A 25,599-nucleotide genomic window follows, 5' to 3' on the forward strand; every position below is an offset into this window, starting at 1 on the left:
CATAGTGGCAGTGTTTATTATCAGACTTGCAAATAAACACTTAATAGGAAACGTTTTTTGGCCTAAAAATATCCTCAAAGAATTCATCCCCTCCCTGTGGTCACACCAGCGCCTCACTTCGCAGGGCTGGCCACGAGGGGACAGCAGTGGCCATGGAGTCGGGGCTGGCGCGACGGCTCGGCCCTCGCTTGCTCTCGCCTGGCACTCGGCTGTGGATTAGTGCATCTGGGGACGTGGGAGGCGCGGCCCCGCCCCCGGCGGCGGCGGCAGCGGCGGCGGCGGCAGTCCCGGCCGGGAGCGGAGCCGAGCGGCGCGGAGGGCGCGACCGGCGGCCGGGGCTGCGGGCTGCGGGCTGCGCGCTGCCTTCGGGGGCTCCCGTCCGTGCGCCGGGGCGCGGGGGGGGCCACCGCGGACCTCCCTCCCACCCCTTCCGACGGGCCGGGAGACCCGGGATCGGGACCGCTCGCCCGTCCGTCGGGGGCCGGCACCATGGCGCTGCGCGCCCGGGCGCTGTACGACTTCAGGTCGGAGAACCCAGGGGAGATCTCGCTGCGGGAACACGAGGTGCTGAGCCTGTGCAGCGAGCAGGACATCGAGGGCTGGCTGGAGGGGGTCAACAGCCGCGGCGACCGCGGCCTCTTCCCGGCTTCGTACGTGCAGGTGATCCGCGCCCCGGAGCCCGGCCCCGCGGGCGACGGCGGCCCGGGCGCCCCGGCTCGCTACGCCAACGTGCCGCCCGGGGGCTTCGAGCCGCTGCCCGCCGCGCCGCCCGCCTCCTTCCGGCCGCCGGCCGACGCCTTCCAGCCGCCGCTGCAGCCGCAGCCCGCGCCGCCGCCCAGCTTCCCGCCGCCGGGCGCCGGCTTCCCGTACGGCGGCGGCGGCGGCGCCCCGCAGCCGCTCTACGGCGGCGGCTACCAGGCCAGCCAGGGCAGCGACGACGACTGGGACGACGAGTGGGACGACAGCTCCACGGTGGCCGACGAGCCGGGCGCGCTGGGCAGCGGCGCCTACCCGGACCTGGACGGCTCGTCGTCGGCGGGCGGCGGCGCGGCGGGGCGCTACCGCCTGTCCACGCGCTCGGACCTGTCCCTGGGGCCGCGCGGGGGCGGCTCGGCGCCGCCGCCGCCGCACGCGCACCACGCGCCGGGCGCGGCCAAGAGCTCGGCCACGGTAAGCCGCAACCTCAACCGCTTCTCCACCTTCGTCAAGTCGGGCGGCGAGGCGTTCGTGCTGGGCGAGGCGTCGGGCTTCGTGAAGGACGGCGACAAGCTGTGCGTGGTGCTGGGCCCCTACGGGCCCGAGTGGCAGGAGAACCCCTACCCGTTCCAGTGCACCATCGACGACCCCACCAAGCAGACCAAGTTCAAGGGCATGAAGAGCTACATCTCCTACAAGCTGGTCCCCACGCACACGCAGGTGCCCGTGCACCGGCGCTACAAGCACTTCGACTGGCTGTACGCGCGCCTGGCCGAGAAGTTCCCCGTCATCTCCGTGCCGCACCTGCCCGAGAAGCAGGCCACGGGCCGCTTCGAGGAGGACTTCATCTCCAAGCGCCGCAAGGGCCTGATGTGGTGGATGAACCACATGGCCAGCCACCCGGTGCTGGCGCAGTGCGACGCCTTCCAGCACTTCCTCACCTGCCCCAGCGGCACGGACGAGAAGGCCTGGAAGCAGGGCAAGAGGAAGGCGGAGAAGGACGAGATGGTGGGCGCCAACTTCTTCCTGACCCTCAGCACGCCGCCCGCCGCCGCCCTGGACCTGCAGGAGGTGGAGAGCAAGATCGACGGCTTCAAGTGCTTCACCAAGAAGATGGACGACAGCGCGCTGCAGCTCAACCACACGGCCAACGAATTCGCGCGCAAGCAGGTGACGGGCTTCAAGAAGGAGTACCAGAAGGTGGGCCAGTCCTTCCGTGGCCTCAGCCAGGCCTTTGAGCTGGACCAGCAGGCCTTCTCAGTGGGCCTGAACCAGGCCATCGCCTTCACCGGAGATGCCTACGACGCCATCGGCGAGCTCTTCGCCGAGCAGCCCAGGCAGGACCTGGACCCGGTCATGGACCTGTTAGCGCTGTATCAGGGGCACCTGGCCAACTTCCCGGACATCATCCATGTTCAGAAAGGTAAAGCCCGGCTTGTAGAGCAGCAGGTGGTACGGAAGGTGGTGTTCAAGAGGCAAAGGATGACCGAAGGTTCAGGCTCGTATTTCACACGTCTGGCAGGGATGTGAACTTCCATGTCTTCTCCCGTCCCCCCACCCCCACCCCCCCATGTGTGTGTTTGCTGACTTGGCAGACTTAGCTTCCTTCTCCCAGTACCCTCCGCTCGGAAAGTGAGAAGTCTTCAGAGAGTTTCTGAAAGTAGTTTTTATGACAGTGCTATCGTTTGAGAATTCGAATAGGCTGATAATAAGCAGATCTGTCATTTTGTAGAGTAGAGTGGCACAGAGACCAAAAACATGTTAGACATCATGTGGACAGTGTCAGGACTGGGAGGAAGTGATAGGGAAGAATGGATGTCTGCAAGGAAGGTAAGACCGGCGTTCACCCTCTGCACAGCAGACCCTGCTTTGGTAAGGAAGTAGCGTCAGTTCTCTGAGTTGGGTGTACGAGAACTTCCTCTGTAGGCTTCTCGCTTGCCAGCTTCGTTAAATAGGTACAAGGCCCACTTTTCTTTTTTTTAATTTTGTGGGTTATGGGGCCTGAACTCTGGACCTGGGCCCTATCTCTCAGCTCTTCAGCTCAAGGCTAGCGCTCTACCACTTGAGCCACTTTCGGCTTTTTCTGTTTATGTGAGGAATCGAACCCAGGGCCTCATACCTCTAAGCAATCACTCTACCACTGAGCCACCTTCCCAGCCCAAAAGGCCTACTCTTGTTTCAGGAAATCAGCTTTGGACATTTTGGATTTGGAATCAACCAAATTTAGGAATGTTATTTTGGAAAATGATGTAGGGAAATTAGGATGAAATCAATTACTGTATCAGAGCGATGAATTTGCTCTTCTACTGTCAAGGTTTTATTAGTAGTTACAAGTACCAACCTTTGTTAAAGAACTGGTACTTTCATCATTAGTTATGATTAGTGTGTGTGTGTGTGTGTGTGTGTGTGTGTGTGTGTGTGTGTGTGTGTGTGTGTGTGTGTGTGTGTGTGTGTTTATAGCATTAATGCCTGGTCTAAGGTTACTCAGTAGTGTACCTCTACTGATGGAGAGAGAATGGACAGTGTTGGAGTTTGTGAAGTCCAGTGTGTGGGGAGAATGGGGAGGAGAGAGTTCTAGAATGCACATCTGGCCTCCATTGATGAGATGCTTACTCCCTTTCCAGATAGGACAGGCCATTTAGGAATGGTCTTGATCTTTGACATGTTCTTCCTCGTGTTGGGCTCATTTGTCTTTTTGGTTCACAGGAACCACGTTCCTCAGCATGACAAGACTTCAGACATTGGGAGAGCACAGTCTTGCTTTCACTTCCTTCTCTGCTTTTCTCCTCTTTCCAAGTGTGTGACTAGGTTTGTAACTCAATGTGGGGGTGGAGATGGGGTATACATACCTTTAATCTATTGATGCTGTTGCCAAAATGCAGTACCCTGCAGAATTTTAGTGGAGGATAGTAACTTTCTTAGCAATTTCCCACTCGTACATGCAGTCTGAGTCAATTAGCTTTTTGAGTAATAATATTGCTGTAGGCCTGTATTGAACCTGCATCTGAATTTTTCTGCCTTTATCTTTCCCTGAATTACTAAGGATCCTTGGTGCTTTGGCTGGTGGTGGAAAAATTGACTGAGTTTTCGATGCAGGACTTTAATGTTTAAATCCCATTGTGTTACATCATGTATCATGTTGTACATTACACATTGTATTACATCATTTTGGACCCATTGCCGGCTATTTCTTTATACAGTCCTGCCAATTGAGGCAGAACCAAGCACAGACCTTGTGGGGCTCATACAGGTGACTCAGCTTCACATTCACATCAGTGCACTCACGTGTTCTCCAGTCATTCAGTTCTCCAGCACAGGTGTTGTCCAGTGCCCTGCTCTTGAGTTTCCATGTTAGAAAAGGTATGGTGCTTATAATAAGGTTTACTTGGAATTTACAGTAGTAGCTCCCTAATCTGTTCAACCACTTAGTTTATTATTTTTTCATCTTAGAACTAAAATTGTCTCTCGTTGCTTGAGATTTGAAAAAACCTTCTTTTTAAAAAACCATTGTCATTTTTTGGGGGGGGTGTTGGAGTCCGGTCGTGGGGCCTGAACTCTGGGCCTGAGCGCTGTCCCTCAGCTCTTCAGCTCAAGTCTAGTGCTCTACCACTTGAGCCCCAATGCCACTTCCGGCTTCTTTCTTTTTGCTTATGTGGTGCTGAGGAATCGAACCCAGGGCCTCATGCATGCAAGGCAAGCGCTCTACCACTGAGCCACCTTCCCAGCCCACCATTGTCATGTTTTGTGGCTTAAGGTACTAAACCTAATCTCTTTGAACTCTGGAAAGAACACCAAGTTGACTGACATTCAGTGTAGTTTGTTTCTGCTGTCATCCAGGTGTGTAATATACAGGGAGCCTGTATGATGACCCTAGATGACAGGTCTTTAAGTGCCATTTAAAGCTACAGCATGTTGTATGTAAGGCTAGAAGCATTTGTTTACAATCAGTACTTTAATAGACAGTGTTGGTATCGTGGGGTAAAGCATTGTTAACAGGTCTAGATGGGAGGCCCCAGCTGCCATAGGAATGACTCTTCAGTCTGAACACTTGGGGAGTTTGCTTACTACTTGATTTTTTTTTTTTTTCCTTCTCTCTGTTGTCTCAAAGCACAGTCACATGGGCGGTTTCAACTGACTTTTGTGAAGGGACAGTAACAACAAAAAGGACAAATAAAAAAATGTTTTTAAATTGTGAAAATACCATACAGAGGGGTTACAATTACATGGGCAAGGTAATGAGTAGATTTCTTATCAAGCATTGTTGCCTCCTCCTTTGTTTCCCCTTCCCATCCCTTCCCATCTAGTAGTCTTTTAGTAGTCTTATATTTGATCCAAAGTTTATATTTCAAGTTAGAGAGAAATTTAAACAATGAGAATCCATGTTATGCATGTTTAAAGTGAGAGAAAAGGGCTTTTTCACTTCTTTGACATTTTACACGTCCTAAACCTGCTTAGTTCTGGGTTGAGATGTGACAGAACATGCTTTTTATATTGTGTTTTAATTACTACAGCAGTTAAAAAGGCAACTTAATTACATCCTGCCCCCTTCTCCCCCCACCCCCATCCCCTGTCCCCCAATTCTCTGGGGAAAAGAAAGTTCCTGTGAGCCTTGCCTTCTGTGGGAAATGACTGTGGTCAGTCAGCTTTCATAGTGTTCTAGAGCTGTGCTGGTCTACTGTACCTGTGAGCCACATGTGTTCAGTTAAAATTAAATTGGATGAAAAATTCAGCTGTTCTGTCACACTGGCTGTCTTACTGGGTGATGAATGGCTAGGGGTCAGCCAAGATAGGGACTGTCTCTATTGTTGCCAAGAGTTCTCTTGGGCAGCACTGCCTCACTGGCTGTAACTGAACTGTCTCCCTGTCCTTTATGTTCTCCAGGGAACTGGTACACCTTTAATGTACTTACCTGATGGTTTCCTTTTTATTTTCACCTCGTGGATCTTTTCCTTTGCTTGTAGACTTCATCAAAGCTGGGAAGGGAAACAGGTTCTGTTGGATCCCTGTGGAGTGTGCAGGCACTCACCCTGTGAGCTGCCAGCCTGCCTGTGGCTGCTCCCTACCTCCCTCAGAAGCACTGGGCTCTGGACACCCCACTGCAGACTGACCTAGGAGGGTGGGGTGCACAAACACGCCTAAGTGTGGGAGGCTCCGTTTTTCTCCGTGTTCCCATAATGAAATCCTATAATGAATAAAATACAGAACTTTCAGAAAAAGCATGGAAAGCCACATGATTCCATCAGCTAAAGGACTTGTAGAATTCTTACTTTTTTATTTTAGCAGTACTGGGGTTTGAACTCAGGGCCTCACTTGATCTACCATTTGAGCCATGATGGCATGAGCCTTTAGAATTCTAGTTCTTGCAGTTAATTAGTGGAGGCCCTACTTGGGTTAGTGGAATGAAAGAAGATAGTTTGCTATTCCCCTGCAATCCATGGCATGGGGACCCAGAATCAGTTTGGATTTTATTCGTATTTTGCTTTGCCCTAACTGGAGTCCAGAAAGTTCTTTGTAACAGTTCCATGACCCCTGAGCAGCCAGCATGTTGTATAATCTGTCACTGACCTACAGATGCTGTGGTTTTGATTTCCTTTCTCCCCCCTTCATCCTCTCGGCCTGTGAAGCGCTTGTCTGTTGCTGATACCGCTGACTACTAAAGCTAAGTCTGAATGGTTTAAAAGTTTTACATTTGCCTCTTGAGAGAGATTACAGAAGACTAAGACCATAAAAGCTAAATTATGAGAAGTCTTGTTTTCTTTCTCTGGGTAAAACCTAATTTGTGCTGTGTGAAGCAGGAAATGGGAATAGATAAACAGGCAAGCAGTCCTGTTTTTTGTACTCAATTTTAAATAGGCAAAATTGACTTCATTGCTCTCTGCTTTCTACATGTTCCAGATGTTTGCGCCTTTTTCACAAAAAATAGCCCTGGGACTTTCAGGAAAGGTGAACTAGTTGAGGACCTGTCAGTCTTGCCTGGATGAATTTCACCATTGCGCTTCCTTTTGTCACTAGGCCAGTTGGTCTGACATTAATTAAAGATGCCAGGGTCCCAGAAAGACAGGCTAGGTAAGTCTAGTCTGCCCTGAGGTTACATTCTGGTCCCCATTCTCCAGTGGCTAAAATCAACCTTGAGAAGGTGGTGCCCAGGATCATAGGGAACAGGGCTCAGTGGTGGGAAGTTTGTAAAACTCAACTTTACTTTGAAACCTCAGCCAGAAATTGAAGTCACACATTTTCTCTGTTTTAGTACCATCTTAACCAGCCCATTCCAAACCTTCACCCCAGTTGTTTTAGAAAGAAACTTCTAGCTTTAACCTTTGGCCTAGATATGTATTTTCTTAGTGGAACGGAGGTAACCTTTGGGGCTTTTGAAATAGATGACTCAGTTCTTTGGTTAAAGCATAGATGTGTCTAGCCACATGCCATTCTACTCACAAAACCAGGTGGGGGTGTCCCATAGTACTTTCAGACTTTTTTAGGTTTTTTTAAGACTTGTTTTAGAACCTCCAGAAAACCACATTTGTTTCACCCATTCAGTAGAACCGGGAGGAGGCTGGGGACTGGTCTCTCACGAACTCTGGATAACCTAGGCTCCCTTGGACTTTCCCCTTTGGTGAGAAACATCATCCTGTCTGGTCAGCTTAGAATTTCCAAGCATGCTGGGAGTATACAGTGGACTAAGAATTTCTAGGATTCACTTGGAAACATGATACTTCCCTTAAACTGTGTTCCTTTTTTCTGGGGTGGGGGTGGGGTTGTGTTATATCTAAATATTTTTAAGTCAAACTTTAATAACAAGTGCGATTCAAATACCATCTGTTTATGAAGCTCTACAATATCATTAAGTGATTAGCACCCATAAAATGGTACAGTAGCTTGAGCTCTGTTTGGTGAGATTACATGCAGAAGACAGACCTGTACCATTTGCCATTCCACATTTAGGCAGCCAGATTAAGTTTCAGTCCAAAGAATTGGGTAGTAATCCAGTGTTCAGTGAGTTCTTGGACTGGTGATACAGGGTGGTCCACTAGCTCTGGCATTGTGGTCTGACAGGTTACTGAGTAAAGAGGGGCCTGGTGGGGGAGGAATCTGCTCCTAGAGAAAGTAACCTGGGATACACACAATGCATAGCTTGGCACTGATAAAGACCTGTGTTAACTAAACCAGAAGTTCTGCTCAGAGTCCCACTGCTATGGGAACAGGCCTATCTGTGGACCACCGTAGAGTCTAGTGGGCCACTGTATGAATGATGTTCTAGGGAGCTTTAGACACTAACTGTAACCTTGATAAGCTTCATTCAGTTCTCATTGGCCAAGTGGGAGCCTCTCCTCAAGCTTAAATAGCAAATGAAAGTTAAATATTGTGGTTCATAGTAGCTACTTATTTTATATGCTTAATTTTGAAAAAGAGAGAGGTGTTTTAAAATGGGAAGTACCCTCCATCCTTCTCAGCAGCCTGTTACCTGACAGAAAGTAAAATTAACTCAGTCTTGAGAAGACAGCACAAAGTGACCAATCGATGGAGAGTAACTTTCTGTCTTCGAGGTCTGTGTGGGTAGCCCTTGGTTTACCCTTTGAAAGATGGTCATATTCGGATTTTGGTGGAACATATACTCTGGTCTCAGATATGCTTTGGCATAGGGTTGATAAGCACATCATACTTATCCCTGGTTCCTAATGCTTACTTAGGTCAACAAGGGAGACTGACTAGCTGTTGGCACACATGTGACACACACCATCTTGGATATGTGCCATGGTGTGAAGAAGGGCAGAGGAGGCAGGATTAAGAACGGAGAATGGGTAGGTTCAGGGGTGGTTTCTACTAGTCTCAGTCTACAAAGATGAATGAAGAGGAGAAGCGGGGGAGGGAAAATGCAGCCAAGAATCCAGCGCAGATTCTACTAAATTAAGAAGAGTGAGAGAAAGGGGGTGGGTTGGGAGGAAAGGTGAGAATGTTGAAAGTGATCAAGATGCATTGTGTTCATAAAATGCTTTGTTAAGTGGCAACTCTTTTCTACAACTACTTAAAGATAAATTAAAAAGAAAAATATAAGTTTTGACAAGTAGGCAGGCCTGAGGAAGGGCATTCTAGATCAAAGGAACCACATGTGTAGATGCCAGGGCTTGCCACCTGTCAGAATCCACCTGGGAGTGGTTTGATTTGATCTGAGTGTCAGAGCCATCTAGACATTGGAGGTATTTCAAAAGAGCAGGAGGCTGTGATATGAAAAGCAAGGTCCAAAGCCATCCCTGGGCCGGATAGTCCAGGAGACTTTTGTCTCCAATTAATCACCAAGAAGCAGGAAGTGGAGATGTGGCTAAAAGTAGAGTGCTATTTCGAGCAGAATAAAAAAGCACGGGGATCATGCACAGGCCCTGAGTTCAAGTCCCAGGACACACACACACACACACACACACGCACGCACGCATGCATGCACGCACGCATGCAACCACACATGCCCCTCAGGTGCTTCTGATGTACTGCTAGTTTTATATCTGCTGCTGGAAGTGGTAGAGGCAGCACAATGGAAGATCAGTGGGCAGAGACGTGCTCAGGTAGCACTTCCGATGTATGGGTCCTGGTCAGGTAGCTTGGGGAGAGGCACAGGGGGAGATCTTGTAATAACTAAAGGGAGAAATGATGAAGTTCTAAGTGGAGGCAGTTTTGTAGGGCAGGAAGGAGACAGAGCAGCTGCAGGAGTAAAGAAAGGAAGGGGACAAGTGGGACATAACATGACCCGCAGAGCAGGAGCTGTGGAGCCTCTAATGAGTAGAGCAGTGCCAACATAAATAATCTAGATTTTGTCTGTTGTCCTGTAAAATCTAAAGTATTTGCTGTTGGAACCTTAAAATGTTTGCTGACCTTGGCATTTCCCAGGCCCTTAGTGGCCTGGAGTATGAGTAGCAATAGGGGTAGCCTCTGTGTGTTGAGTACTGACCTTCACTGTTCCAGGCAGATGCATACATTATGTCTCAACTCCACTCAGGAGTGGCTGTGACAGCAGAGGGTTGTGACATGGACAAAAGCCAGGTGGGGGTTGAGTTCCTGCCAGCTTCACACACAGACTTAACCTTCTCTCAGCTCAGTTTCCTTTTGTGTAACCCAGGGTGACTATTCTTTGAGGTAATAGTGCCTGGTTTTTCAGCATTAGTTATTCAGCTAATTAGCGTGTTCCTTTCCTAGGGCTGCTGTAACAAATTACCACACTGGGTGGTTTTAAACAACTGTAATGTCTTCTCCCACAGTTCTGCACAATAACTGTCTGGAGTGTGTTGACAAAGTTAATCTCCCTTCAACGGGAACGAGACCCCTATCCCTGTCCTTCCAGCGCCTCCTGGTTGCTGGCCTTCCTTGGAGTTCTTGGTAGTTCCTTGTCTCTAATCTGCTTCTTCCTATTTGCCTGGCTGTGTGCCTTATTTTTTTAAAGGGTACATTAAAAGTCATACTTGATTTAGGATCCATCCTAAATAGTGTATGACCTCACCTTGGCTATTACATATTGATAGTATATTTCCAAATAAAGTTACAGTTACAGTTTCCAGTAGGCTATGAATTACTGGTGGGGAGGGGGGATACTTACTACTGTACGAGGTTAGAAAATAACCCCACAGGGCTGTACAGCCCATATGGTGGCGTACGAACTGAGGCTGAGGTAAGTTAGCTAATTTCTAGGATTCCACAGCTGGAAAGGAGAGCCAGGGTGTGAGTTTGTTTTTTGTCCTGACTTCAGATTGGAGCTCCTTGAAATTCAGTAATTAGCATACTTGCTAGAACAGCGAGTTTCTTTGCATACAGTCAGGAACCACTAAAGTTCTAAACTGGAGTGATACCATAATCATCTTCAAATTAGCCAAATATTTCAAGGACTTCCTATGTGCCAGGCATGGTGTTTGTGGTTTATAGTCTTTGTATCTATTTAACTGTCATGATACTTTCGAGGTACTCTTATCCCTACTTTGCAGACAGGAGCTTAGCCACAGAAATGGAAGCTCAAAGCTTTAGGAACCGTCCTTTTGGTGTGCATCCTGGCCTGGCTTCCCATAACAGCAGGGCCTTCCAAGTTTTCTCCTGCTGCAGGTGTGCAGTGATGAGGCTAGCAGGGTGGTGAAGGCCCCAGGGCAGCTTTGGAGAGGAGCAGGTGAACTTGAGACACCTGCTGGCTGGGATGGCAGAGCCTGGTGAGGTGCTGGCTGGCTGCAGAAGTCTAGTGTTACTTTCGAGGTTTTAAGTGTGGATGATAGAAAATGGCCAAGGCAGTAATGGAAATGGCAGGGGAAGAAAAGGAGCAGGATTGGGGGAAAACAAAGAAAGAAAGAAAGAATGAGGTCCACAGAGTCTTAAGAAATCCTTTTTTCCCTGCCTTTGAATTAAAGGTAAAACCTTAGGTTCTTTACAAAGATACAGGGAGGCTCAGGCTAAAGTCAGTCTGCTTAGAAGTCACTCAGTAAACAAGCTCCTCCCTACTGGCCGAGGCAGAAGAATAGCACGCCAGCCATGGCAGAGCCAGGAACTGGGCCCTGTATGGTCTTGGCTTTGTATTGAAGTCCCTGTTGTTGCAGCAAGGCATTTAAAAAAATTAGTGTTATTATAAAGGTGGTGTGCAAAGGGTTTACATTTACATTCTTGAACAATGTCACCCTTTCCCTTACTCCCACTTTTACCCTCCCATCCCGACCTTCAAGTTATATAGTTCATTTTTAACATTTGTTTGTTCACCCTTGCAACAAGGCATTCTTTTTTTTGTCAGTTATGGGGCTTGAACTCTTGGCCTGGACACTGTCCCTTAGCTCTTCAGCTCAAGGCGAGCGCTCTACCACTTGAGCCACAGTGCTACTTCTGGTTTTCTGGTTGTTTATTGCAGATAAGAGTCTCACAGACTTCCCTGTCCAGGCTGGCTTTGAACTGTGATCTCAGATCTCAGCCTCCTGAGTCCCTAGGATTACAGGTGTGAGCCACTGGTGCCGGCTACAAGGCATTCTTAAGACAGGTGACAGTGTCGGAGGTCACCTCTAAGTTTTGCATTTTGCGTCTATTACTTGATGTCGACGCGTTTTGTCTTTAGTTCTTTTTGTGTTCTTATTTGAGGAAGCTCAGATGTGGCCACTGGACACCTGGCCCCTGCCAGCACAGGAAGCAGAAACCACCAGCTAGAGGGGTTGTGATTCCGGAATTGTCCCCAAAGTAGAGAAGTCATTCTCAAGCAGTGTGCCCTGTTAGCCTTGGTGGTACAGGAGAACAAGAAGACTGGAGTGGCCTGATAGTTGACAGGGATTGGAACTTCATTTACAAACTAGACATGACTCCTAACTGTGCTAATTGTAGGCCTTAGAGCCTTCCCTTCACCCAAGCTTATTTTTTGATTCTGAGCATTAAACCTGGGGCTTCACACATGCCAAGCATGGCCTTTTCCACTGAGCTACACTTCCAGTCATATGGTTAATATTTATGATGGTCTAAGTGAAACACAGGAATGTGTGTGTGGATGTATGTAGTTTAAAAAAATTTTTTTAAATCTAGCAATGAACACCTTGTTTTAGCAAATAAACCACAAGAGATGTAATCACATGATTTCACTCTTGGTTTTGGAACAAGATGAACTATGTGAATATATAAGCATAGTGTGCACAAGTAATTCTGCTTGAGGACATTTATACACAAGTGAATGGTTTCATACTGAATATGGCTGTGCACTTGAACATTGGGTGATTGATGAATGAAGCTTAAGAGCTACTGTGTTATGGATAGCAGGGCTTGTACCCAGAACAAATTACTGCTTATGTATCTTCAAGACCAACCAAGCTTATAGACCTAAATTCTTCAGGTGATTATTTTTTTCCCATCAACAGGCAACCAGGTTTTTCTGCCATTTACCCTCTTTTCTGACTCTCTTCCTTTTTGAAAGTGGCTCAAAGGATCTCTGTCCTTTAGTATACTATGAATTGAAAGTGAAGGGTAAATTGATTTGCTTTTGAATTTTGACAGTTCTTGACTTTTGTGACTTGTAACTCTTCAAGAAAAAATTGCTTTTGGACTGAATATGGTAGTACTCCCCTGCAATCCCACCATTAGGGAGGCTAGGTGAGATTTTGAGTTCAAGGGTTACCTAGGGAGACTCTATCTTAAAACAAATTTTTGCTCTTCCTAGCTGGATTGAGTATTAACATTTGCATTCTTCTGAGTTTATTAGTGTGTTCCAAACTTGGAGCCCACTTAGGGTGGACTTGGTACAGGAATAGAAGTTTGTGGGTCACTGGTCCCTGAGTGTGGGGCTGGTCTGTGAGATTTGACATCTCCCCGGCCAGATTCAAGAAAGACATCGATTTGTATGCAGCTGGTTGACTTTAGAGAAGAAAAAATGAGACTGGCAGTGCTGGGCACAGATCTGTACAGAGCAGGTACCCCAGTGGGACGGAGGCCTGGGCAGATGAGCATCTACTTGTTTGTGTTGAGTAGATACTGACCTTTGTTTTGGGGGATATTTTACCTAAGGACTATCAAAAAGTCAATATTGGTGCATAGAGGGGAAGGGTCATCAAGTGGGTAGAGACCCGAAGAGAGGGAGAAAAAGGGAAGGGAAGGAGGTATTGGGGAGTAGCAGGGACCAAGGGTGTCTGTACCATTGATAAAAAGGATGTAGGCTACCTTGACCAGATTAAATCAGCATTTTCTTTCATCATTTTGAGAGTACCTGAGAATGAGGAAAAACAGGCTAGGTCCAGTCTTGGGTTACTTCTACTTAGCTAGCCCTGGCTTGTCATGTCTTCAGTTCTGACTCTCACATCTGGCCTTGGTTTCTGGGGAAAGGCTCTAAAGAGATTGAAAATCACCTTCATGTTTTTAGCACATTCTCCATTTGAAAATTAAGTGAGGTGCTTTATGAGGGAAAACTTAGTTTTTGTATTCCTGTAGCTTAGTAAACGGGCCTTTTGTGTAAGTGGCTTAAGAGAGACAAAACACAAGAAGAGGAGTTTTGGGTGAGGAAAGGAAGGCATAGATTTGAGGTGGAGATGCTTCTGAGAGCTTGGAAGCTTCTGGAGCAAAAAGCTCTGGGGCACAAACAGATAAAGCTGGAAGGTGCTAGGCAGACACCCTTAAAAGTGGGGCTTGCCCTGATTGAAGTGTCAGAAGCAGTGTAGCCTCAGGGGGTGGGGCTCCCCTGTCTTAGGAAGTTGCCTGGGAAGTGGTTCTCCTTGCACACCAGATGCAGAGGAACATGGGGTGGTACGGGTCAGCCGCATGCCTGCACAGCTGCTGGTGTGCTTGCTGTTCAGTTCAGCTTGCAGAGGGCTGGAGACAGCAGAGCTTCTTCACTCTGGTTTCACAGAAAAGACAGTGACACTGAAATGCTTCTTAAGCACTAGTTTTTGCTGGTGGAAATAGTTTTATGATGTGCTGTGTAAATAATGTGGTGCTTTTGCAAGTGGTGCTGATTTTATTGATTATTATTCATGTATAAAATGAAGGGTATAGTTTTTTATTTGAGCCCTTTAAAGTAATAACACTAATGATCTTTGTCAAATAAAATTTTGTTTTTAGTTCATTACAGTGGAGTGAGTAATACAGTCTCTTTAAAATTAAATACATGTGTGTTATAAACAAAAATTATATATTATATAATTATATTGCTATATATTGTATAATATATAATTATACGTATATAAAGTCTACAAGATGTCTGACTGGTAAGACACAAAGAAAGAGGTAAAGATGGGTGGGTAGGAATTTAGGACCTTAGTTAAGCTGGATTTGGTATTGGAAAAATGGGACAAAGTGTCCTTGTGATCCTAGACAGTTGTGAGTCGTGGTATATATGAAAGTGAATCTGTTAAAGGTTGTTTTTTTGTGTGTATATGGAATTGGCCCTGGAGTCTAGGAGAGACATGTTAATAACAGATGCTAAAGCAGAGTGAAAACATTGGCTTAGTTTTCCTTTCCATGCTCAAAAATGTGGAAATGAAAGGAATGTTTTTAATGGCATGTAGCAGGATGAAGCCTCTGTCTCAGGCCTCCAGTGCAGATCTTCTTGGTCTGTGCCCACGCAGGGCAAGTAGCCCAGCGTCCTGAATGCGGGACATATGGAACGGGAAGTAGAAAAGGCCAGGAGAATGGCGGGTTCTTTGCCACAAATAGCTATGGGACTTTGGACAAGTGACTCAGCCTCTTGTTTGTAAGATTAAGGGACTTATTCTAAAAACACTTCCAAGGTCTTTCAGCTAAAAATAAATCAGTCTTTCTATTTGGCAACTGGCTCTGTGCTTCTCACCTGGGCTTCCGTCTGCCTGGAGTGGTATGGGGTCTTTATTCCAACAGTCACTCCTGCTCCATTAGGAACATGATCCAAGAGTAGCGATCCAGAGTGAACTTCCTGTCCTGATAATTTGCCAAATGGTATCTTTTTCTGTGCTTCAAATATATTTCAGAGATTTATTTTCAGTTGTGTGACTTGGAGAGTCTGTAGTCCTCTCTGTGTTACCTTGTAAGCACTGTCCTCTCAATCAGAAGAGTCCCTTTTCTTCTGAAGTGTAGATTCTGTGTTCTGTATTGTTGGTCTCTTCTTAACTTCTAATAAAGTCTTCTGCTCATGTTACTCCTGATGCAACTGAGTCATGGCTGTCAGCTCAAGAACAATGTCAAGACTGTGTACTTACATACTATAAAATATTTTCCCCTCTGAGCACTCCTGTGATTTTTTTTCTTTCAGTCTAAAACTATTGACCTAACCCTGAGCATTATAGGATCTTTTGACCTTAGACTTCTTTGTACAATTTCTCCCCTTATTCTTACTTGTTATTCTTGAAAGCAGTGTAGATGGTGTATGTGATGGGGAAGGGACTTGCAGGGGATGCTTCTCCTAAATTAGCTACTTATGTGGAACATCTGAATCCTTTGCCTGTGTTTCATTGATTCCATGATTTAAAAGAAAAAAAAATGTGGTCCTCTTGTGGCTTAGATTGTTGGCAGCGCTTTTAGCTTTTATTTTACCCTCTCATGTTTAGTAAAAATTCAGTAGAGCCAAGCACTGCCAGACAATTCTGTGATCCCTTGTTACAGCTTTGCAGCTGGCTATATTGTACATCTGCTGCTTGAACCTGACAAATTAATTATTAAAGCTACCTTAGAGGTAGCAAGCCCTGCTCCAAAAGTTTTCTTCTCGGTCCACTCTCTGCTCATATGCTAGTCCTGGTTATAAATCTGGCAACTTCTGTTCTACTGTCAATGTTTAAAATTTTAGATGTAAAGTATAGAAATGTGTACTGAGGGCTGGGAAGGTGGCTCAGTGGTAGAGCACTTGCCTTGCATGCATGAGGCCCTGGGTTTGATTCCTCAGCACCACATAAGCAAAAAGAAAAAAGCCGGAAGTGGTGCTGTGGCTCAAGTGGTAGAGCGCTAGCCTTGAGCTGAAGAGCTGAGGGACAGCGCCCAGGCCCAGAGTTCAGGCCCCACGACTGGACCGAAGAAAACAACAACAAAAAAAGAAATGTGTACTGATAATTCTCAGACTGAGAAATGTCCAGTCAACAGTGGGAATGTGTTATTGGTAATAAAACCCTAATTTAGTTCCAGTCAATAGTAATATTTCATTTCTTACCTAGGCATGTAATAATTCTAGTAGAAAAATGTGTTTCTGCTTTTCTGTGGTATGAATTCAGAGAAGGTGGGGATAGGACAGAGAAAAGTTTCTGGGCAGGAGACATTAGAAAGCAGCCTCTGTCAGCCCACATTGGTTTAAACACTTTTGATATCTGTCCATTTGGGTAGCTTGGGCTGTTGAAAGGATGTCATGTTCATTTCTGCTTATTTCCAGTTAGTAAATCAGGAAGTTAGCCTCTATAATGTTTTGCCTTTTTTTATAGGAAGGAAAACATGTTGACATCCTAAACTGCTCGTTAGAACGTTTAGGACAAACTATTTGGAGGGTTGTGAAATGAATTTTTTTAATAGCTCTCTCGTATAAAGAACTATATCTTTTGGACTTTTGCAAACTATTGTATAAAGAGCTTTTATTTGGCTTAGGGGATGATAGGTTTGGCATCTGAACTTCACAGCCAGTGGCAGTCCTCTTATCAGAGGAACCTGGCTCTAAAACTTAGGCTGTGTCCAGAAATGTTGGTGATTTATTTTTCTAGTATATTGCCAGCAGCTGGTTTTGTTGTTGATTGTCTTACTTCCTACTGAAGGTGAATGTGGGAGAGAATTTAACTACATTTTAGTTTAATGGGGGTTCTTTTTTTCTTCTTAAATTGTGTCATGGGTGCATTTTTTTTTAATGGAGACATAATCTGCCTTGATTACCCATAACTCTCACTCTTCCATTTGTACATTTATAGTATGTTCCGTACTAAATAGTGTTACAGTGTGTTCTGTAATATTCCATATAACTCTTCATTTTTTTTAAGCATCTATTCTTTGTCACTTGAAAAAATAGTTTGAGCCCCTTACATAGGGACTAGGTTTCTTTCTACATGCTTTTTTCTTCCTCTGCAGGCTTGACACATTAAACTAGTGAACTGGAATTTATTAACTGGGTCAAATTGCAAGTCTCAGGGAATTAGCTTTCAAGCACTTTTCCAAATGTTTTTTGTCCTTCCTTATTTGCAAAATGTTAGTTTTGTTCTTTCTTTTTTTGTTCTGTTCTACCAGTACAGAGACAAACCTCATATATTCCCTTAAAGAATTATATGTTAATGTTTTAGGGGGCAGTTCACAATTTATATAATCTTCCCATAGGATCTAGGTAGATGAATGGGAGCGCAAAGGGGAAAGAAAACAAGCAAGGAAGAAGACAAGGATTAAAAAGAAACTCAGTGTGGGCATAAAATTTCAAAACTAATGAAGAATGTTATGTTCGTTCAGTCTTTCATTTTGTGGTACCCTAATCTTTTTTTTAATTTTAATTTTTTGTCATGGAGCTTGAACTCTGGTCCTGGGCGCTGTCCCTCAGCTATTCAGCTAGTGCTCTACCACTTGAGCCACAGCACCACTTCTGGTTTTCTGGTGGTTAATTGGAGATAAGACTCTCTGGACTTTCCTGCTGATCCGGCTGGCTTTGCACCATCTTCAGCTCTCAGCCTCCTGAGTAGCTAGGATTACAGGTGTGAGCCACCAGTGCCCGGCTAGGTCCGCTAATCTTGTTGCAACGAAGACCAGGAAGTCATGCCTCCTTAAGCGTTAACAGATTTCACAGGTACAATTAGCAAATTGAATGAAGTTCATAGGATTCCAGAGGGAAAAATTTAAATCTAGTTTCTTTAACACTTTCTGAATTACAGGTAAAAACCAAGGTCAGGATTCTTAGAAGGAAGGTGAGAAAGGAGGCAGGGCTGAGGCCCAGTGTCAGAGGGTTAGGGGGCCAGGAGCTTGGCTGGGAGGAGCAGCCCAGTCCCCAGTACCTGTGTCTTATACCCCTAACACAACGCTTCCCCCTAGGTCCACTTTGCTTTCTTGCCTGTTCCAATGTCTTCTTTGCATGTTTGAATATTTGTTCTGAAGTCAGTTACACGTTGAGATCCCATCTCAGCCTATTAGCGGGTTACCTGAGTGACTTTCAGACAAAAGATGCTGAGTAACTCAGTTTCTTTACACACAAAGTGTTGTCTGTTGTACATTGTAATGAAGGTTATTTTTGGCAGCTGCTATTTATTGTCTTGGATAATACTGTTCATGAACCCTGTCCCCCCCATCCTTAGCACAGTGCTTGACAGAGAGCAGGCCCTCTGAGCATTTTCTGTCTTAATACAATTCATGATGCTTTGGGGAAGCCCAAAGCATTCCACATGGGGGAATGGAATTATGTGGAATGGAATTATGTGCTTTGTAGTGCTATTTGCCTGTGTCCAGGTAGTATGCCTGTCTGTCTGTCCTCAGTGTACCTGTCCTGTAGCTTCTTCTTGAGTTCACTTAGGTATGAACAAAAACACCAGTGTTTGATTCTCTGTTCTGCCAGCTCTCACTGTTCCTTCAATGAATTCAGTTTCTTGATCCAGAGCCCAACCTTTTGGGTGCTTTAAAAATAGCAACACCCTGCTATTTTTCTAACAAATTCATACTTAAAGAAAACTTAAGTCTTAAATTGTTCTTTGGCTTCTTTATGGATATGCAGAAGGCTTAAAAGTTTTAAATGCCAAAAGGTCCCTGGACTTCAGAGATTTGAATACTTAACTGCTCTGTCCAAGAGCTTTGAATATGTTTGCCCATATGATAAGTTGCAAAAATCTCAGACTTGTTTATTTTTAAAGCAGTTGCTGTAGATACACATTATAGTTGTGTATAATAGAATGCAGCTTGAGAGAATGTGGTGATCTAATTTGGAATTGGACAAGTTCAACTTAGCAGACATTCATTCATAGCTCTGGGAAGGGGGTCAGCTTTTCCCTGTTCTCCAGATTAAACTTCTAATGGAGGAATGCCGGCTCTACTAACTAGAGCAAGCTGTGCTTCCAGACTGTCACAGATCAGCTGCAACTGACCCGCAGCATCATTGGCATCTGAGCAAGGTGGGATATGTGTGCTTGAACCCTGACTTGAACCCTGGCTTCCTCAGGTACCGTGGATTGAAATCTCATGAAGAGCCTGTCACATTACCTGAGACTTTGTTCTGCTTTGGTCTTATTCTCCCACCTCAGTGTCATAATTTCCTATTTTCAATTATCTTTTCGAAGTTTTTTTCTTGAGTCTTACCTCTTCTAATGTTCTTGGTCTTTTCAGCTTCTAGAATGTAAAACCTGTACAAATATAAACAAAGACAGTGGGTTCACAAGAAGTAATGTTTTCATTTTCTTTTTGGTATGGAGAGGTTTTTCATGCTTGATTGGTACTGTGAACGGTGGAAGAAATGGGGCAGGTGCTACTCTTGCAGAGTGCCAGGCTCTGAGCGGTGAGGGCAGGGGTCTTCTGGAAGCCATGCTCACTGAGTGGGTCCTGGTGGCAGTGGGAGCATGCTGTGAGCATGGCTGTGCCAGTGTGTTGTGTCTGCTCCAGGGCTTTGTTCCTTTTCACATAAAGATCTAATTTAAAATCAATAAATGCAGACAAACATGGGGGGTGGTATGTTGTTTCGCATACACATATTATGTATCATAAGTTCTTTTGTATTCCTCAGGTCTTTGTGCAAAAGAAATAAAATAAAAGTGCACTGGCTGGGTATGTGGCTCAGTGGTAGAGCACTTACCTAGCATGGGCAAGGTCCTGGTTCTTTTCCCAGTACCACCGAAAGTAGAATCAATAAAACATAATTTTAAAACACATTTAACTCCGTAAGATTTAACTCTAAAGGTTATGCTTTAATGCTAGCTTATTCTGTACTGTATTGCAGGATTGCTGAGGAAATTAGACACAGACGATTTTCCCTGTGTATGTCATCCGTCAGGTTGAAGCAGCATCTCTGAAGAATGTGGTTGCTTCATTGCCTCTACCCAGGCTACCCTTTCCCTCAGGAGTCTGCGTTGCCAGGCCAGGGCTCCCGGCAGCCTGGCTCTGTGTTCTCTCCTGCCCTTCAACATGCTCTAGCAGAGTAGAGACTAGGAAATCTGAATTCTTCAGCTGGCTGTGTTCCAATGATTTTAGCTTTGTCATTCCACATTCTTGAGAACCCACGGGTATCCCATATGTCCTACTGCTAAACATCTCAGCCTTTGGTGTCTTCACAGCGGGGGTGGGGTGGGGGAGAGGGTCCACCCTTCTCTGACACCAACTAAAGTGATTGGTCCCCGATTCTCACCCCTGCAACCCCCTCTGGTAATATGTCTTGACAATAAGCTGTCATCTGTGTTGTCATTCTCCTTAGGGAGACTTAAAGCTCACCAATTCCCTTAAAAAAGTAAAAAGGCCCTGGCACCCAGTGGTGGGGTCAGGCAGGTTTTGTGTGCAGAGTGCACCCCATCCCCAGACATTTTATTCAGCTAGGCATGTTCTGTAGATGAATCAGACCTGGGCATGTGTGTGCTCTGATGTGGGGGGCAGCATTACCAGCCCCCTCCATGAAGTGTGACATGCCCACTGCCAGCCCAAGGTGCTTCTAATATGTCTTACAGATTGGTTCACAAGTCCTATACATTAATATTTTAGTGAGAAGGGGATTTAAAGTCTTTATGAAGTATTGTTTTATACATAATTTCCTCATATGTGTGGATATAAAGGTCTTAGGCCCTTTTAAAGCATGTGGAAATTCAGTTTATTGGTTTGTCTTTTTCTTTGAAGTATTGAGGTTTGAATTCAAGGTTTCGAACTTGATAGGCAGATGCTCTGCCACTGAACTCCACCTACAGCCCTTTTTTACACTGGTTATTATTGAGATAGGATTTCTCTTCATTTCCTATCTGGGCATGTTCCTAGACCATAAATCTCCTAATGTTTTGCTTCCTGCTACAGCTGGATGACACATTTGTGCCACCCATATCCAGCTTCTTCTGTTGAGATGAAGTCTCACAGACTTTTTTGAGAAGACTGGCCTGGAACCACAGTCCTCCCAATACATTCTCCCACATAGCTAGAGTAACAGGCATGGGCTACCAGTGCCCAGCTTTGGTTTGTCTTTTAAGAACAGTTCATTGGATTTTAATATCTGTTAACTGTAGCATGTCAAAAATGCTACAGATAATTGAATAATATGCCAAACACTAGTTTCTTGATACAGTGAAAGTGTAGCAATGGGAAAGCTCTCAGCTTTTAAGTGAGAGGTTCCAGTTACCATTTGAAATACCGCTTTGAAATAGGTCAGGTTAGTATTAACAATACCCAAGAGTCTGTAATATGTAAGCATGTCATCGAGATATGTGTGTGTGTATTTATTTATTTAAACTAATGACTTTATTTTTAACTACAGGAGCTCTCACCAAAGTCAAGGAGAGTAGGCGCCACGTGGAAGAAGGGAAGATGGAAGTCCAAAAGGCTGACGGCATTCAAGACCGCTGTAACACTATTTCTTTTGCCACGTTGGCTGAAATCCACCATTTCCATCAAATTAGAGTAAGAGACTTTAAATCACAGATGCAGCATTTCTTACAACAACAAATAATATTTTTCCAAAAAGTGACCCAGAAGTTGGAAGAAGCTCTTCACAAATATGATAGTGTTTAATGGCTGGACTTTGAATTGTAGACTTTATTTTTCAGCTCAAGGATAATTTCTCGAACAGAATAAAAACTGCTATCAAAGAGCTATTGCCAACTACCAGTGGTGGTACAAGGATGGTTTTGTGTTCAACTGAAACCCAGCTGAATCTATAATTATGTAGGAGAGAAACGGTTAATATGGTTATATAATAGAAACAGTACCACACATTGTAACTAAATTATACTATGTATGCCTACACTACCATTGTAACTTTTGGAATAATGATTATACTATTTGCCTTATTGCTTTTTGAAGTATGGGTATTTTAGTGCATACTTTGTAGACCTCAAAACCCATGAAGGGTCTCAAAGAAGCTGGCTGGACAAAAGCCTGCTGTGGATGCCTTTTTATTCTCATTGATTGGGATTACCTAAATTCAACCTATTCTCTGTTTACAAACTCCAACTAGAGCAGCTATGCGACTTTGTGCCTTTAGACTCTTGGTTTTTCATCCCCCCCCCACCCTCCCTTTTTTTTTTTTTAAAGTAAGACACAACTTTTCTGATTGAAAGAGTGAAAGGCCAGTGCATAGGATGACAAGCTGGTGATAAGCTCATATTGTCTGAGAGAAGGGGTAAGCAGAGTAGAAGGGTCAGCTGTCATCAACTTGCACAGCAAATACTGTCTCCTGATAAGATGCTGGTGAATGGAATGCAGAGGAGTGAGACGCATGCCCATTTTGGGATATGAAGTCTGTTAGGGAAGAGACAGTAAATGTACTGTCATCTCCCACAGGCCACAGTAAGCATGACACCTGGGCATGAGGATTGCTGCAAACATGTCTTAGGAAATGGAGGAGGAAAAGTCTGAGGAGTCAGGGGATACCAGTCCAGAAGCAGTGACAACACACTCCATTTTAGTTCTTGGAAGAGTTTCCTGGGTTTTTTGTTTTTGTTTTATAGCTTGAAGATTTTAATAATCAGTTTTTTAATAGATCTACACTGTTAATTGATGGAGACTCCACTGTGATTCATTCGTTTACTTAATCAGAAACTTTTCAGGGATGTCTGTAAATTTCAGTGTTATTCGTGATGAAAAGTGGTGTCAGTTGATTTAAGGAGGGACCAGAAATAATTTCTACTATTCCAATACTGAAGGAAAAATAATATTGATTTATACTGTATTTTAGAAAAAGGAAAAGTATTGGTAAAGCCCCCACCCCCGAACATTTAACCTTAAAAATGATTAAAATATTCTTTTATTATTACAAGGGAAGTATGCATGGATGATAAATACCAAATAGGTTCAAAAGCAGCTTAATTTAAAAAGCACAAAGAGATTCTGGCTGAAAATGCCAAGATCATGTTTTTATAGTTGCTGGGTTAAATAATGTGATTCTTGAGTTTATAGATTTAAAAATCCGTCACTGAAAGGTTAAAGTAGCTACTGTTTTCATGAAATAGAACTTCTGCTGCCTCAGAAATCCCTGAGTACTGGAATGGTAACATGGAAGTGGAGGTCAGTTTGAAATTGTGATGAGTCACAATTATTACAGGAAAAGGTCAGTTTGTAGGTCTTAAGAAGAAAAGGTTAGTGGAATAATTAATACTCAACAGCACATTTACTCTCTAAAAAGTTATCTCCTATGAGTTGGGTGTTTTTTGTTTTGTTTTGTTGTTGTTGTTGTTTTGAGCCAGTATTAGGGCTTGAACTCAGGGCCTGGGTGCTGTCCCTTAGCTTTTTTGCTCTCTACACTTGAGCCACAGCTCCACTTCTGGCTTTTTAATTGTTGATTGGAGATAAGAGTCTCACAGACTTTTCTGCCCCCACTGGCTTTCAATCATGAGCCTAAGAACTCAACCTCTTGAGTAGCTAGGAGTACAGGTATGAGCCACCAGCACCCAGCCTGGGTTGAATTTTTTACGATCAGAGTATCCTAATTTTGATCTTTGGTAAAAATTTTGTACTTTAGAATTCTTAGAGCCAGATGTAATATCATGTGGCTTTGTCTTTGCTACAGACACGTGGAACTGTCACTGAATACTTCGTTCTCTAAAAAGTAACTTTCTCTTGTTGATTACAAAGTACAGTTTTATAAACCCATATGTATTAAATATTAATTTTATCACAGAAGTTTGGAAGTTATAATTATAGCATTTAATTTAACTCTAGATCTGTATTGGAAGAAGCACTATGCTTTTCAAATGAGTTGAAAGTCACATTTATTTGCCTCTTCATTTTGATGATGGTTTGATTTCTTTTTTAATTTTAAGTAAAATCACTAAACTTGTGCAATGGTAGCATGGAAATTATCTGAGGTGTCTTGTACAGGATGGACAGAGGTAAAATTATAAAAACTAAAGCTTATAGTACAAAGAAGTCTTAAGTTCATGCTGCCTATTTCTAAGAGAACTTGTGCTCTCCATATTACATAACATAATACCACTGATGGGAATTAATTCCATGGGATAGAACACCAGAGTTGTTAGTGTCCATTTTCATCTAAGATCCTTATTCTCTAACGTTCTTGGTCCTATTGAAACATTTCAGTATACAGAAATACTGCAATGTTAATACCCAAGAGAAAAGCCATTATCATGTGTATACTGGTCATCGGGATCAGTGTGGTACAATTTTTTAAAATAAACTGTCATGCCCTTCAAGCCATCGCTTGTCTTCATTTCTAGAATTTGTGTTTCTGCTGCATGGTGTGTTTATAGCATAAAAGCATGTACAGTAGAGTCTGGCTTTACTCTTCTAATGACACAAAGTTGTTTTGTGTGCTGAAGATGTAATGCTGCAAGACTGGTTTTTCAGCCATGCAGATGTACAGATAGAACAGCTTTCCAGCCTGAAAAGCTGTTGTATCTGTAGGTACCACTCACACCCAGAGTTGGGGATTACATTTGAAAGTGAATTGAGCCAATCCACATTGGCTAGAATAGGGTAGCAGATGGAATTTTCCTAGACTTCCTTGAGATGATTGTCTTACATTTATTCATTAGAATACAGCAGTGTGTGTTTATATGTGCACGCATGTGTGCGTGTGCACATCACATAAAGCTCACAATTGAGGTAACACACTTTCCTTTTTTCTCCTCATTGACACTTTAAGAAAGGGAAGGTTATGAAGCCCATGAAGCAAGCAAGCATAATTCCAGATCTGTGGAATTCATCAAAGCAATTCCTATGGCACCTGAAATGCACTCATTTTTACATGGTAGTAAGAGCTGACCAGTACCATAAGGTCCCCTCAACGTACTTTGCAGTTTCTCAGACTGCTGTTGGCCCTTCGCATTAGGAGACAAAGCCTTTTTGGTGGCCTTTTGGTGTTTAATTAGAGATAAGAGTCCCAAGGGCTTTGTCTGCCCCCATTGGCTTTGAATGGCAATCCTCAGACCTCAGCCTCCTGAATAGCTAGGATTATAGGCATGAGCCACCAGCACCGGCACATAGCATTTTTTAACTGCCTTAAGTTTTTGCTGTTATTCTCATAATTAAGGACTTGAAAAAGGCTTTGGTTTGTCAAGCCAAACATGTAAAATTTATGGAATAAACCTTTAAATAGCATTCTTTACTAAGTTCATTGGTATAGTCTTTTTTTTTTCCATTTGTCAAATACCATATCTGAGTCTGATACATTTAAGTCCTCACCCAGTCTTTTTTAAGGCATTATTCCAGTTTTTTTTTTTTCAACTTTATCTTTAGTTAGCAGACCAAGTAAAACAGTATTATTTATGTATGGGTTAGAAATGTTGAATGCTATTTTATTTCCTTTAAAACATTATAATCCGTGCAAAGCAGCCATGTATGCCTTTCAAAAAATAATAAACAAAGGTTGCTTTACTTCCT

At 44.2% G+C, this 25,599-nt stretch overlaps 1 protein-coding gene across 1 annotated transcript; it reads left to right on the top strand.

Moving 5' to 3' along the window:
• Positions 1-307: 307 nt before the first annotated feature.
• Snx18 (sorting nexin 18) lies at positions 308-24,410 on the top strand. The gene is made up of 2 exons (XM_070041166.1): positions 308-2,119; positions 21,518-24,410. The coding sequence occupies exons 1-2, from the start codon at positions 490-492 to the stop codon at positions 21,769-21,771; spliced, it is 1,884 nt and encodes a 627-aa protein (XP_069897267.1). The 5' UTR covers positions 308-489; the 3' UTR covers positions 21,772-24,410.
• Positions 24,411-25,599: the final 1,189 nt, after the last annotated feature.

The sequence above is a fragment of the Dipodomys merriami genome, unplaced genomic scaffold, assembly GCF_024711535.1.
Source record: "Dipodomys merriami isolate MVZ:Mamm:240054 unplaced genomic scaffold, mDipMer1.0.p SCAF_30, whole genome shotgun sequence".
NCBI classification, from domain to species: domain Eukaryota; kingdom Metazoa; phylum Chordata; class Mammalia; order Rodentia; family Heteromyidae; genus Dipodomys; species Dipodomys merriami.